We start from the raw sequence: 13463 nt of genomic DNA, 5'->3' as shown, positions 1-13463 counted from the left end.
ATTAATTGACCGATGGGGGCTGAATCAGCGCTGCAATGACACCTGTATCGACTCCATTGGTTTCCGCCCCCCCCCCCCAATCCACGAAGCGAGACCAAAAAAATAGAGAGCTGCTTCGAATATAGCCAATCAACAATCCCGTGTGGCGTATTGGACTATTTTAATCAAGAATATACGATGTTTGCTTCAGCTGACTACTATTTGAGTAAAAGGGGTGCTATTTCGTAAAGGCATATCAACCGTGTCGGCCGATGTGAATGCGAGTAGGATGATATTTCAAATTAACCCCCAGTTTCCTAGGCCCAGTTGATTGGGATGGCCCCCAAAATCCAGCGCGGACGGTATTGAATGACCACCAATACGCTGTATGGTATACATCCCTGACTTCTAGACGTAGCATTAGACCATTCCATTTTCTCTATCAACAATATTCCTTCATTGTTCCACCGTTGAGTCCACTAAAGTATGACATGCATAACCAAAATTTCCTTGTTTCATCAGCTTATATTTGGGGGTAGGGTTCAGCTCCTTTGCCATCCCTTTATGTAAGAGCTGCGGCAGATCAGGAATCCCGTTTTGTTCGTGAGGAACCTTGTTAGAAGACAACTCGGTCCCAAGCCAGTCTTTGGGCAGCACATTACTGCGCAATTGTAAAATGGATTCATATAAATATCGATATCACCCCTGCGGTTTCCATGTTCATGCGTACGAATCCGAACTCATCCTGTTTCTAGGTACAATCGCACCGCAAAATGGTCCGAATACAAGGCATCGAGGGTATGCAGTACCCTCGAGATGGCAGCAAGTCCGAGCAGCTCGATTACGCCTTATTTAACCGGCAATATGCCACCTCGACCTATCGGGAAGACCACGATATGTATCCAGACCTTATCATCCAGCCAAAGGGAGATGAGGACGTCGTCAAGGCCGTCAATTGGGCCAGATCCAACAAAATTGCCATTTCCGTGAAGAGCGGTGGCCATCAGTACAGCGGTGCCTCGTCGACGAGCGGCAGAAATATCCAGCTCGATCTGTCAAATACATACAAACATCTGATGCGCATCGACCCTGTCGACCCAGTTGACCAGGATAAAACTCTCATATATGTTGGCGTTAGCATCCATCTCAAGGATTTTAGCGCCTATCTCATACACAACAGCCTCTTCATTCCCCATGGACAATGCGCTTACGTCTGTATCGGTGGTCACGTCCAGACGGGAGGATATGGCCAAGTTGGGCGAAGCTTTGGACTTCTGGGCGATCATGTTAGGACTATTCGCATGGTCTGTCATGATGGTATCATTCGAGATATCACGAAGCGAAATGACACTGAGCTGTTCAACGCCATTCTAGGAGGAAGCCCTGGCAACTTCGGCATCATAACTCATTACATCATCGAAGTATATAAGGCTGCTCACTATGTTGGGACCGTGGAGGGTCCACGCGGTATCAAGGGACCGTACGGTCTCAAAGGGATTTGGATGTACTCTCCGAAGATACTCAAAAAGCTCTTGACGGCCGTCGCGGAGATGGCTGACGACCCAGAGTTTCCACGCGGTTTCGACCTGAACATCAATGTGCTGAGCACCGATTTCCCCAACGCATATCTCTTCCCAGAGGGGAAAGATGCGGGCGCGGTGCAACGTGTGCAGAACAATATCAAATACTTCCTGGCCAATCAGTTCCTCAAGAGACTCAATTACAGCTTTCCGGCTGCCGTTGTGCTCTACGCACAGTGGTGCCCAACCGAGAAGGGCGATGAGTATGACGAGAATGTAGACAAGTGGTTTCAGAGATTCCGCGACCTCAGCGGCTTCTTCGCGAACGGTGCACTCCAGATCAACGTCTTCGACATGGACATGTCTCAAATGATGGGCCAGTGGATGTTCCACAAGGAGCGCGAGTTCGAGCTCCCCTACGTTAAACGGACGTACCTGACCAACTCGAGGACCCTAGTCCGCGATAACTGGGCCGATAACTTGGTTAAGCGCATCGACAAAATCTATAATCCCGCGCAACACCTGAAGAATGACTCCGGCGACAATGACTACGAGCGCTACCTTAGCTGCAAGCTCTCAGTGCAGATCCAGTGCTTCGGCGGCAATCGATCACGCTTCTACACTAACAGGGGTAGTGGGACTTCATACAGCTGGCGTGACACGACCGTCATGCAGCTGATGGACTGTTTCCACCAGCCGGACGCGGACTCCAAGGCGTATGCCGAGCGGTGGCAGGCCGAGAACGACTCCATCATGGTCGGGCCTCAGAGCTGCTTCAGCAAGCAGGACAGACGCGGGCACGGGGGTTCGTACGGGGATTGGAACATGGCGAACGAAAAGGTCTGGAGGTGCTATTACGAGGACAAGGAGAAGTACGAACGGCTGGGTAGGATAAGAGCCAAAGCCGATCCGAACGGCACTTTCACTCCTAACCCTTTCGCCGTTCCAGTGATTTTTACACCAAACTGAATTTTTGGATGGAGTGATGCCTTCTGTAACAGTATATAGAGTGTTTTGAAGGTCAATATGCAGGTTTTGATACCCATTCTGTACTTAGGCCTAAACTAGATCAGCGCTGTCAGCTCTCAGTGTCTCGATAGTTATATCAGATATCTCTCTAGACCTACTAGGCAATGCATGATCTGCGAGTCTATGTCATAAGTTTCATCCTCTAATTCAGCTGCATCAAAGAAAAATAGAGGATAAGGACCATAGGTAGTTGTCAATAATTTCAAGAAAGTGGATGATCAGATGCGCGTCTGCATTTGACGATGTTTCATTATACTATTTCGACGACCGAATAACACGTCACATTAACAAAGTATTGGAAGACCTCACACGATTAATTGATCGCCATTCTTGATTCTGTTTGTTTGATGTTAAATGACCATCGGTCGATGGCTCCGGTACTTTCATATGGATAAAGTCACGACGTGGGATCACCAGCCGGTTAATCACTACGACCCGCCGTGTTGTTACCGCGCCAAGCTTGAAGTTCTTCGCTCCTCGACTCGATGACTCATGGGAGAGCGCTCATTCAATCGCTATACACATCCACGGGTCAAAGCTATCGCGCGCATTGACGGCTGTATTGCTCACATCCTCCTCTGTTCACAATCCGAGCGGAGATTAGTGATGATTGTTGGCATGGGTAGCTCCAGCAGGTATCATGTCATGATCAGGGATCAACCTCAACCTGGGCATTTCGCTTTGCTCCTTCCTCTTACGGTTTATGGATACATCTCACCATCAGGTTGATCGGAGAATTCGGAGATGCGCTGGGCAAGCCCTTCCCTCTGACCGTCTTCTGTGGCACATGACCTGTATCGACGATAACCACACCGCGTGGTAAGCAACTCTTAGAGTTCCTCACTACCCCGTCCCATAACTTTATATGCTTGAAGAAGCACCTCACATACCACACTTATTTGTCCACAATTCGTGATACTAACCTCTGACTCCCTCACAAGGTGCACCGACGATCTCGCGTACTGTACTGCTGGCGGCATCCTCCTCCCTGGCTTCGAGAACCGCTGCGATGGTGTGCTGGTGTGATGCGTACTACGACTGCGTCGCTTGGAATTGCGACTGGTGCAGAAAGAAGACCGAGTTCACTAACAAGTGGACCATGATCGCTTCGACTGCTGCCGCGGGGCCCACCAATTCGATTGCTTCGACCGAGACGACCCAGACGGCCGATCCTACTCCTTCGCAATAGAAGCCGCTAATGGACAGACAGTTAGGCATAATTCGCTATAGAAAATGAGCATTCTGTCTAGGAACAATTGGATTTCTGGGAGGTGCGCGTCTAGAGGTAGATAGACTTCTAGTGAGAGTCTGACGAATAGTGACTGACCCATCATTCTGTGTTCACGTTGTGGCCATTTTGCGTTCGTGCTCTCGACATCACCAATCGTTCTTTCTCGAAATGATCGCTTGCTACGCCATCCCCAGTGATGCCTAAAGAAACTGCACCGTATTCTGTTTTGTCGGGATGTCAGGCGCAACGACGCTTACCTGAGGGCGCGGGCCATGACCAATACCTGAATAGGGCAAGACCTAGCCAGATTCATGATACGAAGAAAAAGAGAAATAATTCAGGTACCATGTTGGCTTGACACATGTGTCAGATTTGGGTTAAGTGGAAACCCGTGGCTCTCGATTCGTTTTCGATGGCACTGCCCTCGTGATGATGCTAGCTTACTAGTTATAGGTCGCTGCGGTGAAGTGGTTTCGATGTTCATTATGAATCATACCTTGTCAGTGAGTTGACGAGCATCTCATTGGTCAATTTCCAGTGGCTATGCAGCGGGCTGCAGTGTCATGTTACCCTTGGCCCTAAAAGGCTTAGTCCGGTGATTCGACTGTAGGCCCTTGTATCGACCTGGTCAACTATATAAAACAGCTAGAAATCCAATTCAGTCCATATCACCCAATCGGCAGTAGAGACATCAACACCTGGGCACAATCACAAGCCTTGAGCTGAACTTAGTCTAGAACCGCGACCACTTCCATTTCATTGGTATGCTAGGAACGACGACAGCAACGACTTCCACCACAACTGACGCACTATCGACTTTGCCAATGAGTCTATCATCAAGTCTGGAAACCAACTCTACACCGACATCCTTCAAGGAGTCAGTCGATACTCCTGACGCGGCCATGCAACCATTCAGGCCTGGGCAATGCCTATTCTGTCCGAATCCCTCACCAAGCTTCACTGACAGCGTCATACACATGCGAAAATCACACGGCCTCTTCGTTCCATATCAGCAACATCTAGTAGTCGACCTCGAGACTCTTTTCAAATATCTGCATCTCGTTATTTTTGGATACCGAGAATGTATACAATGCGGAACAGGGAGAGCTACTGTACAAGCTGTACAACAGCATATGACCGGCAAGGGTCACTGTAAATTTGATATGTCAGAACAGGACTCGGAATTTGCCGCGTTTTACGACTTTTCCGAGCCGGAAGACGATCCGGAGAGTGATATTGAGGGCGACGGCGACGGCGATGAGGGGAACCAGGAGGAGATGGCGACAAGCTCAAGTCGAAAGCCAGTGCTGGCTGACGAGGACTCGATTCGTTTACCGTCGGGCAAAATCATATCGAGGCAGTTATCGGTACAAGCGGGACCGTCACTCCCTCGGTTGCGCTGTCGAACTCGGACCTTGGCATCGCAACTAGGATACTCCCTGGTAAAACCCGACGAGGAGAAAGGGTGTAGCAAAGAGGAGCTCGACTCGGACATACGCGACACACTGTTATTATCGAGGAGGGAGAAGCGAGAAAGGGCGACGGTGACATACCAGTTGGTAAATATGCGCGCGAACGACCGAAGCCACTTGATGCACCTATCTGCGTCTCAGCAGCGCTCGTTACTGGCGACGCAACACAAGCACGCACAAAAGGTGCAAAAAGAAGAGAGACGGAAGCAGAGCAAAATCGATCGAAAAGGGAACAAGAATTTATATGCATATTGGCACACCGAAACGCCTGTCTACCAGTGTGGCTAGATACACTGAGGGGCTGCTCTCGATCTACTCGACGAGTGACTAGGGACTAGGGTTGAAATAGAATCGCACAGTCGGATAGAATTGCCGTGCTGAGTCTTTCAATAGAGAAAAGTAACTACACTACTTTCGTATCCTTTGGTATGAGCTGGGGATCTCAATCATATGTTGCTGTCTGCAAACACTGCACCCCTGTAGGCTTTCGCAGAGTTATCGTCGGCGGAATGCTGCTCACGTAGCAAAATTAAGCACGTTCCCAACCGGACTCGATCCACTTTACGAGCGATTGATAGAACAGACCAGGGAATCAGATGATGCGGCTCTCTGTGAGCGGATTCTCGCTATCGTATCGGTCGTATATAGACCTATATTGACGTGGGGTTAGGGTTTTTGGATGCTCGTTTTCGTTTTTTTCGATATTCAGACGAATTATATAAGCGCGTTCTTGAAGGGTATTTAAGACCTTATGTACGTAGTCACTCTCTTGAGAAAAAGATAGAAAATCAAGCGGCCTTTTCCACAGTAATCTGAACCAACTTCTCTTTACTTGGACAGGCATTCAATGTCTGACGTACCTGTTGAGGTACTTTTTGTTCTCCTATAGATCTGATTGTGCCTGTTGAGCCATTGTTCCCATCTTTCGCCTGTTGAGGTTCCTTTTCTTCCCCAGTTGTTAGTACCTGTTGAGGTACTTGTCGTTCCGATCAGGGCAAAGAGCTCTTGATCTTGTTATTTCTTTCCACCTCCCGGATAGTAAGGTCTTGTTGAGGATCTTGTTGTCCGTTGCCATCATCATCGCACCTTGAACCTGCGGGTGGTTTCACTGCCCGTCGTCAATATCCTTGCAGGTACTAGTTTCTCTTGACGGATCACTACAAGATTTAGATGGCCCCCAGAGTTAGAAGAAGTTATACCAAGCTGTGGCTGTATCTTAACTCCACGAGATAACATATTCTAATTTGTGCATCAGTCTGCAAAGGACTTGTTACTCAAGAAGCCAGTCGATCAATTTCTCCCATCTGGGATAAAGGAAAAACACCACCGCACTATCTTCTCGGGATCGCCCCAGATCATGTCCAGTACACTCTCCATTGGGATTCATACGAGTTACGACATCCCGGGTATCATATCGAACAGATCCAGACACCTACACCTGATCCATTAGCTATGCTTGCGTTTACTGGGCTGATGATCTCCGGGACACAGAGGGAATATACGGCGAGAGCAATGCTAAGCTCTCTAGGTTTCTTCGTGAGAAGTTTCGCTACTGGGTTGAAGATCTTAGTCTACTGATAAATTTGCCGGAAGGTGTAGTGTCGATAACAAAGCTTGAGGCTTTTGTTCGAGTAACGTTAGGTATTTTATCATACCCTGCACTTTAGGTTTTTAGGATATCCTAATATTTCTTAGCAAAAACAAAATGATTCCGCGCTCGTTAACCTAATTTACGATACATACCGATTTACTCTTTAGAATAGATGGGTCATCGAGAACGCTCCTCTCTAGGCGTATGTATCAGCAGCCATTTTCAGCCCTGTCAATAGCTTAACTCAGCAACATTTCAGACAAGAAGAGCCAGATTGGATTGTAGTAAAGCCACATCTAGAAGTAGATTGGAATGCGTGCCTGCAGACGCTCGAGGCCATAGCGATGAGGTTGAGTCGGTGGGTTTCTCGCCCGACAGCCGCCAGCTCATTACAAATCGCGGAAGCATTTCCCTGGAGCCCACAATACACCCGAGAATTCTAGTTAACAGTCGTCCAAAATCGCCTGATAGCGACTACAAATATGGTATACACGGAGGGATCACGGATATAAAAGCGAGACGGAAGTTACCCTTCTGTCTAGGTCTCAATAGCCTAGGCGATTCTATAAGGGCATAGGCGCCTACTACTTTTCCACATAGAGAAGCTAGTCTACTTCACTGCCTTCATAAGCCGTAGGCGTCTATGAGGTAGTATAAGAAACAAGATTAAAAAATACTATCACTCTCGCGTCACAGTGTGATGCTGCCGAATCTACGCGAGAGTAATTCCAAGACTGTCCGTAATACCAAGAAGTTCAAACAAACCGGAGAGTGGTCTGGCCCGAATAATCGTCCATGAAGCAACCATACTGCGCTGTAATAACACCATTCGTCTTCGGGATAAGGCGATCCAAGGACAGAATATCAAGGGTAATGGGCTTACGAAGAACCTGAATGGCATACGTCTGATGATGCCCGTTGACTAACACGGCGCATGCTCTCAGCCATAACCAGCGCTTATTGAAACCTTCACTTGGAAACATTGATATGTCGCTATCCTTACATGCTACATGTGCCAAATACAACCCCATAGGACAAGGAAAGTAATATCTGCTCGCAACCCATCAAGCAAATCTAGATATCCACCTCCTCCTCATCCAAGAACCCCAAACCACTATCATACCTACGCTTCTTTTTCCCCGTTCCTGTTCTCGCCAAAGCACCCGCCATATAGGTTCCCGACTGCGGCGTGCCCTCGACACTCCCACTCCCACTCCGCCGCTTTGTTACCGGTCCCTTCGTCGGCGACGCCCCCAAAATCCCCTCACTCATCCTCACCACCCTCTCGAGCTCCGCCTTCACAGCATCAACCGCACTCTTCGCCTTCTCCCTTTCCTCCTCCAACTTCCCATTCTCAACCCTTAACAGCCGAATCGTTTCATGCGCCATTCGCAACGAAGCATTGATCCCATCAATCTCCCCCCTCAACTCCAAGACCCTCGCATCGCGCAGCGCCAGCGCGTTGCCGTGCGCTTTGTTCAACGTGGTCACTTCGACCGTCTTCCGCGCCTGCAGATCCGCGAGCTGGATCCGCAGTTCTGCCATTTGGGTCAGGACGGAGGAGAGTCTGCTTTCTAACTCGGTGATGGAGTCATCCCTCGTGCTCACCTGCTGCCTCCCCTCGGCGATCTCGGCTTCTAGTTGCGCGACCGTCTGCCCTGTCTCGTCGTCTACCCGCTGCACCCACCCTTCGAGTTCGGCGATATCCCGTTGATACCCCTCTACCGCGCCCTTGAGGCGCTCGATGCCGACTTCCAATTCCTCAATCTTTGCGTCCTTCTCCTTAAGCTGAACGGCATTTTCCTTCAACTCCCGGCCCATCCCATCCATAGCCTCGACCCTCGCCCCGAGCTGCTGCCGCAACGACAGCTCCAGGGCGTGGTACTCGTCGATAGAGCTCTCGTCCTCTTTGGTCTTCTTCGCGAGATCGCGCAGCCGGGTCAAAACGAGATCCAGCACCTCAGCACCGTGGGAGGAAAGGGGCAGGGCGATTTCGCCTGGGGTGAGATACTCGAGTTCGAGCCTCGCAGAGCGGAAGGACGAGGAGAGCGAGGAGATGATTTCGCTGGCGTCGGTTCCCCGGAAGCCGAGGGTGCTGAGGGAGGAATTGAGGTGCAGGAGGGCGGCGGTCCGGTCGGAGAGATTGCGGAGCACGAGGTCGAGGTGAGTTTCTACGTCGGGAGTTTCCTCGGAGTCTGCTGGTGTGTTGGCGGCGGATAGTTTGGCGGCGATGCGGGATTTGAGATTCTCATGGTTTTCAAGCGTGTCGGTGAGCTTGGTTAGCTCCAATCGGAGTGATCCCAGCTCTGCTTCTAATGCCTCCTTCTCTGGGTCTGTGAGGCTTGCTTGCACGCCGATATGTGAAGAAGATGATGGTACCGAAGTTGGTGTTTGTGGCGACTTGCGACTGCGATGTTGAGAACTCGGCGTCCCAGGGAGCGGTGGACTGGTCAACGGCGGCGTGGGAAATGATCGCCTTGCTCGCCGAGAAGGCGTGCTGCAACCGGCGAACTCGGCCATGGTGACATCCCCAAAGCCTTCATCATCGTCCATGTAACTGTCCGAGAAGGGATCCCTAGCTGCCATGGTCCAGTCAAAGTACTGCGTTTGGTCCGCTGCCGCCACAGCCGCATCATCACCAGTGGGAGAACTGTTACTCAGCCCCCTCTGCAGCCTCTCAACCTGCCTCTCTAAATCCCGGATCCGCTCCGTGTCCTGCGCCATGGTTGACTCGTGCAGCCTCTCGATCTCGTCGTCCTTCTTAGCTAGCTCGGCCCGCAGGCGCTGTAGCTCTGCCTTGTGGTCTTGTGCCCTGCGCCGCTTGTCCTGCGCAATGGTGTTCATCTCCTCACTCAAGCCATTGCGCCTGATGCGCCGCTTGACGCGATCGTCGAGAATTTGGCGTAGGGAGAATATGCGGACTTCGTTGCTGCTCCTTTGGGTGTTATGTTGGCCGTTGCCAGCAAGTTCGTCTTCGGAGTAGTGGTGGGCTTGCGACTCAACGGGCGTCGAGTATCTTCTGCGCTTCGGGGAAGGGGTCGCTTTGACGGAGGATCGGCGGACCATGGGAGTCAAGCCGGTGGTTGATGATGGTGTTAGGGGGTCATGATGCTCGACTTCTGGACCTGGGTCGGAGAAGCGCACTCTCTTTTTCGATCTCGATTTTGGTGTCTTTGCGACAGTTATTGAAAGTTCTTGCTCGCATGCGAGCGAGTCTGATAGAAGGGCGGCGCCACCATTGCTCCGTCTGGAGCTCCGTCGCAACGCAATGGGGGGGGTTTTTTGGTCCTCCATGGTTGTGTTTTCCGTCGTAGAAAGACTGCGTCAAACAGAATAACGATTGACTTGGCGAAGCTTGAGTTGCATCCCAGTCACACGGATAAGTACCTATCTATAAGTCACCAAGTCGCGTCCCAGTGTAAACAAATCGGAGCGTGTCCGTCGTGCAGCGGCCCGTCTTTATTATAGCGGGGGTTGCTATTTACAAACTGCCCATCGCAGAATAGCGTCCAGGTGCCCCGCGACACTGCAGCCAATCGTTCCCACTTTGCAGGGGTGCCATGCAACCACTAAGAGCTATTATCCCTACCTTAACTTCTTCGGGTCGATTGGCTAATTATAAGAAGAGTCACGGCTAGGGATGACTTCATGGCATCGCAGAGTGTGGCACTCCAGTCATGGTAAACTGAACTTTAACTGATTAAGTGTTCTTCAAGGACACCTTTGAGCGCCTGTGTTGCAGTCAAGGCCGAGCTACACGAAAGGGTACGTACTCAAGTTACCCCTCTTCAAGCTGTTTACTTCAGCCGCCCGTTCGGAACTCATCGACCAAAACAGTTCAATTCCGGACTGTTAACCATTGCGTATCCGTCATGTTCTCTACTCAGACTCGTTCATTGATGAAAAAAATGAATGTAGTCATGCTGCACAATTTCGACGAGTAAAGCCTGGATCTTGTGTTGTGCCGTGTCGCGTTGCGCCGGGCCTACCACGATGAACCACTGCCGCCCAGCACAATGTGAGTATCTCAATTTACAGCGCGATAGGGAACCATCACAACTGCGAGGTGGTACAAGTGGAAGAAGATCTAAGGTAGCCACATAATTTCGAAGGGAGCTGAGTTATACGTATGCAGAAGTTTGATTCAATCCGTGAGGCCGGGCTTACATGCTACATCGTACTTGAGTGAGGGAAAGTGTTCGGTAGCAATGCTATCCACATCCAAAATGTCTAAGATAGCCAGAATATTCACATCGTATTCATCATCCACAGGAGTCGCATGTTCATCAGTCCACATCTCACCTACAAACTCGCCCTCGCGCTCTCATCCTCCTTCTCACCCAGAACCTCCCTCGCCATGGCAATACCAGCCGCCCTTCCCGAGAAAATACAGCCTCCCAAGAACGTGCCCTCTAGAGACGAGTACCCATGGACCCCTCCACCCCCAAAACCGGCCGCCTCGCCGGCCGCGTATAATCCAGCATACCTCTCGCCATCGGGCTTCACAACCCTTGAATCAAGATCCGTCTCGATTCCCCCCAGCGTCTTCCTCGTAAGCAAATTCATCCTCACAGCAATCATAGGCCCATGCTTCGGATCCATCAAATTATGATTCTTGGCCACGCGACCCCACTTGTCAGGCGTGTAGTTCCTCGCATTATGAATGAGCATGACTTGGGCATCTTTAGCGTACGAATTGCGCAATTGCAAATTCAGATCGTCGATCTGCTTCCGTATCTCGTCGTATCTGATCTCTGGTCCGTGAACGGTGGCAGCCAGCTCATTCATTCCCACGACAAGGTCCTCGAGGGTGTCGCGGACGACAAAGTCGCGGCCGTGCTTCATAAAGTTCTGCACGGGGACGGTGCCGTTAGGGCTGAATAGGCGCTTCAGCAGACCAATGTAGCTTTTCCCCGTGATATCGGGGTTCTGCTCCGAACCCGAGAGGGCAAATTCGCGGGCGATGATAGAACGGTCTAACACGAACCTACCAACTCTCAGAGTCAGCAACTGTTACTTGATCGTAACTTAAGAGGGTAAGATTGTGAGGTGAGACTGCTTTTTACAGATTGCATGACTCCTGATACACGACAAGGGAAACACAGACTTCGAAAACTACTCACCAGGTGTAGTCGTAGCCGGTTGAACATATGTGTTTCAGGGTTCCGAGGGTATCGGCTCCGGGGAAGCAGGGCGCTGGGAGTCGCTTGCCAGTGGCGTCGAGCCAGAGGGATGATGGACCGGGCAGAACACGGATACCGTGGTTGGGCCAAATGGCATTCCAATTGGCGAGACCTTCGGTGTAGTGCCACATGCGATCGGCATTGACGACATTGGCGCCTGAATTCTGCGCAATCTCAATCATGCGGCCGTCAACATGCGCTGGAACACCGACGACGAAGTTCTCAGGCACTTTGGGCCCCAGTCGGTCAAGCGGCCAAGCCTTCTTGACCTTCTCGACGTCTCCGCCGATACCGCCAGAGGATATCAGAACGGACGTGCCGTAGATGGTGAAAGCTTCCACCTCGGTCCTCGATGACTTGACTCCCCTCGCCACTCCATCACTAGATTCCAACACCTTGCCGCTGACCCCAATCGCCCTACCACTCGCATCCTTGATAATCTCATCAACCCGATGCCGAAACCTAAACTCTACTATTCCCTCCTCAGCCGCCTTCTTCACCGGCTCAGCAAAAACTCTCACCACCTCGGGCCCGGTACCCCAAGTCAAATGAAAGCGGGGCACTGAGTTCCCATGTCCCCCAGCTCGGCCATCCCCGCGTTCTGCCCAGCCCACCTGCAAAAACGACATGCCCCGATCCTTCACATACTTCTCCATCCCATCCGTAGCGAAATTGACAAACGCCTCAGCCCACTGCCGCGGCCAATGGTCATCGCGGTCGCGGTCGAAGCGCGCTGAGTTCATCCAGTCAGACATAGCTTGCTCGCGCGAGTCCATGATGCCGAACTTGCGCTGGTCGGCTGAGTTGACGCAGAAGATGCCGCCTAGTGACCAGAAGGCTTGCCCGCCGAGGTTGTCTGCATTTTCTTGGTCCAGGATAATGGTTCGAATATTGCGGCGGGATAGTTCAAATGCGGCGACGAGGCCGGCTAGGCCGCCGCCGACGATGAGGACGGGGTCCGAGGCGTTCTTGACCTCGGATTTTGGCGGGGGGTTTTTGCGAAACATTGCTCCGGTGTGGTGGTTCTAAGATGCGGAAGTGACAAAAAGATGGGCGACTCGAAAGAAACCGAATGTAATTTATACTCCAGGCTCAATGATGTTGATGGTTTAAGGTCTAGATTGTCCGGTCGAATCTGAGTTGCGTCCATGTAGGTGTGAATACAATGGCTCGGGCCAGAGTAAGTATTGTCGCACTCGCTTACTTAGCCTCGGCTTGACGTGCATCATCTCACGGTGCGCTGTGGCTTCTTGAGTTACCAAACACTGAAATCTCCAAAATGCGCGATTCATGACCACGAGAGGCGTGTTATGGCACCGGTTTGGACGGAATTTTTGGCTGTAACACTCGACGCAAGCATAATTGATGATGCGATACATGTTGCATTCCTTTGGGATGAAAGACCCTTGGAGCCGAGAGGCTGATCTTTGCGACTGTTGACCCCGAGTCCGAAGGTCT

General features: G+C 51.0%; 4 protein-coding genes across 4 annotated transcripts; 2 read left to right on the top strand and 2 right to left on the bottom strand.

The window, feature by feature from the left end:
• The first annotated feature begins 408 nt into the window (after positions 1–408).
• BCR38DRAFT_397458 (FAD binding domain-containing protein) lies at positions 409–2588 on the top strand. The gene is made up of 2 exons (XM_040857667.1): positions 409–463; positions 519–2588. The coding sequence occupies exon 2, from the start codon at positions 753–755 to the stop codon at positions 2466–2468; it is 1716 nt and encodes a 571-aa protein (XP_040712982.1). The 5' UTR covers positions 409–463; positions 519–752; the 3' UTR covers positions 2469–2588.
• A 1845-nt stretch (positions 2589–4433) lies between these two features.
• Positions 4434–5817, top strand: BCR38DRAFT_442393 (C2H2 type zinc-finger-domain-containing protein). Its single transcript, XM_040860814.1, has one exon. It carries the CDS (start codon positions 4524–4526, stop codon positions 5517–5519), a length of 996 nt encoding a protein of 331 aa, XP_040712981.1. The 5' UTR covers positions 4434–4523; the 3' UTR covers positions 5520–5817.
• A 1971-nt stretch (positions 5818–7788) lies between these two features.
• On the bottom strand, positions 7789–10231 carry BCR38DRAFT_442392 (uncharacterized protein). Its single transcript, XM_040860813.1, has one exon. It carries the CDS (start codon positions 10114–10116, stop codon positions 7897–7899), a length of 2220 nt encoding a protein of 739 aa, XP_040712980.1. The 5' UTR covers positions 10117–10231; the 3' UTR covers positions 7789–7896.
• Positions 10232–10945: 714 nt separating this feature from the next.
• On the bottom strand, positions 10946–13168 carry BCR38DRAFT_467771 (FAD binding domain-containing protein). The gene is made up of 2 exons (XM_040862759.1): positions 11946–13168; positions 10946–11809 (listed from the first exon to the last, which is right to left on the bottom strand). Exons 1-2 carry the CDS (start codon positions 13010–13012, stop codon positions 11125–11127), a joined length of 1752 nt encoding a protein of 583 aa, XP_040712979.1. The 5' UTR covers positions 13013–13168; the 3' UTR covers positions 10946–11124.
• Positions 13169–13463: the final 295 nt, after the last annotated feature.

Source organism: Pseudomassariella vexata, assembly GCF_002105095.1.
Source record: "Pseudomassariella vexata strain CBS 129021 chromosome Unknown BCR38scaffold_11, whole genome shotgun sequence".
In the NCBI taxonomy this organism is placed as follows: Eukaryota; Fungi; Ascomycota; class Sordariomycetes; order Amphisphaeriales; family Pseudomassariaceae; genus Pseudomassariella; species Pseudomassariella vexata.
Note: the sequence above shows the minus strand (reverse complement) of the source record. Positions and strands in the feature narration are given on the sequence as shown.

Bases quoted from the DNA above. Each gene is read 5' to 3' on its own strand.
- BCR38DRAFT_397458 (XM_040857667.1), top strand. From the start codon at position 753: ATGGTCCGAATACAAGGCATCGAGGGTATGCAGTACCCTCGAGATGGC.
- BCR38DRAFT_442393 (XM_040860814.1), top strand. From the start codon at position 4,524: ATGCTAGGAACGACGACAGCAACGACTTCCACCACAACTGACGCACTA.
- BCR38DRAFT_467771 (XM_040862759.1), bottom strand. From the start codon at position 13,012: ATGTTTCGCAAAAACCCCCCGCCAAAATCCGAGGTCAAGAACGCCTCG. The intron at 11,810-11,945 runs GTGAGTAGTTTT...GAGAGTTGGTAG, and splicing joins ACCGGCTACGACTACACCTG to GTTCGTGTTAGACCGTTCTA.
- BCR38DRAFT_442392 (XM_040860813.1), bottom strand. From the start codon at position 10,116: ATGGAGGACCAAAAAACCCCCCCCATTGCGTTGCGACGGAGCTCCAGA.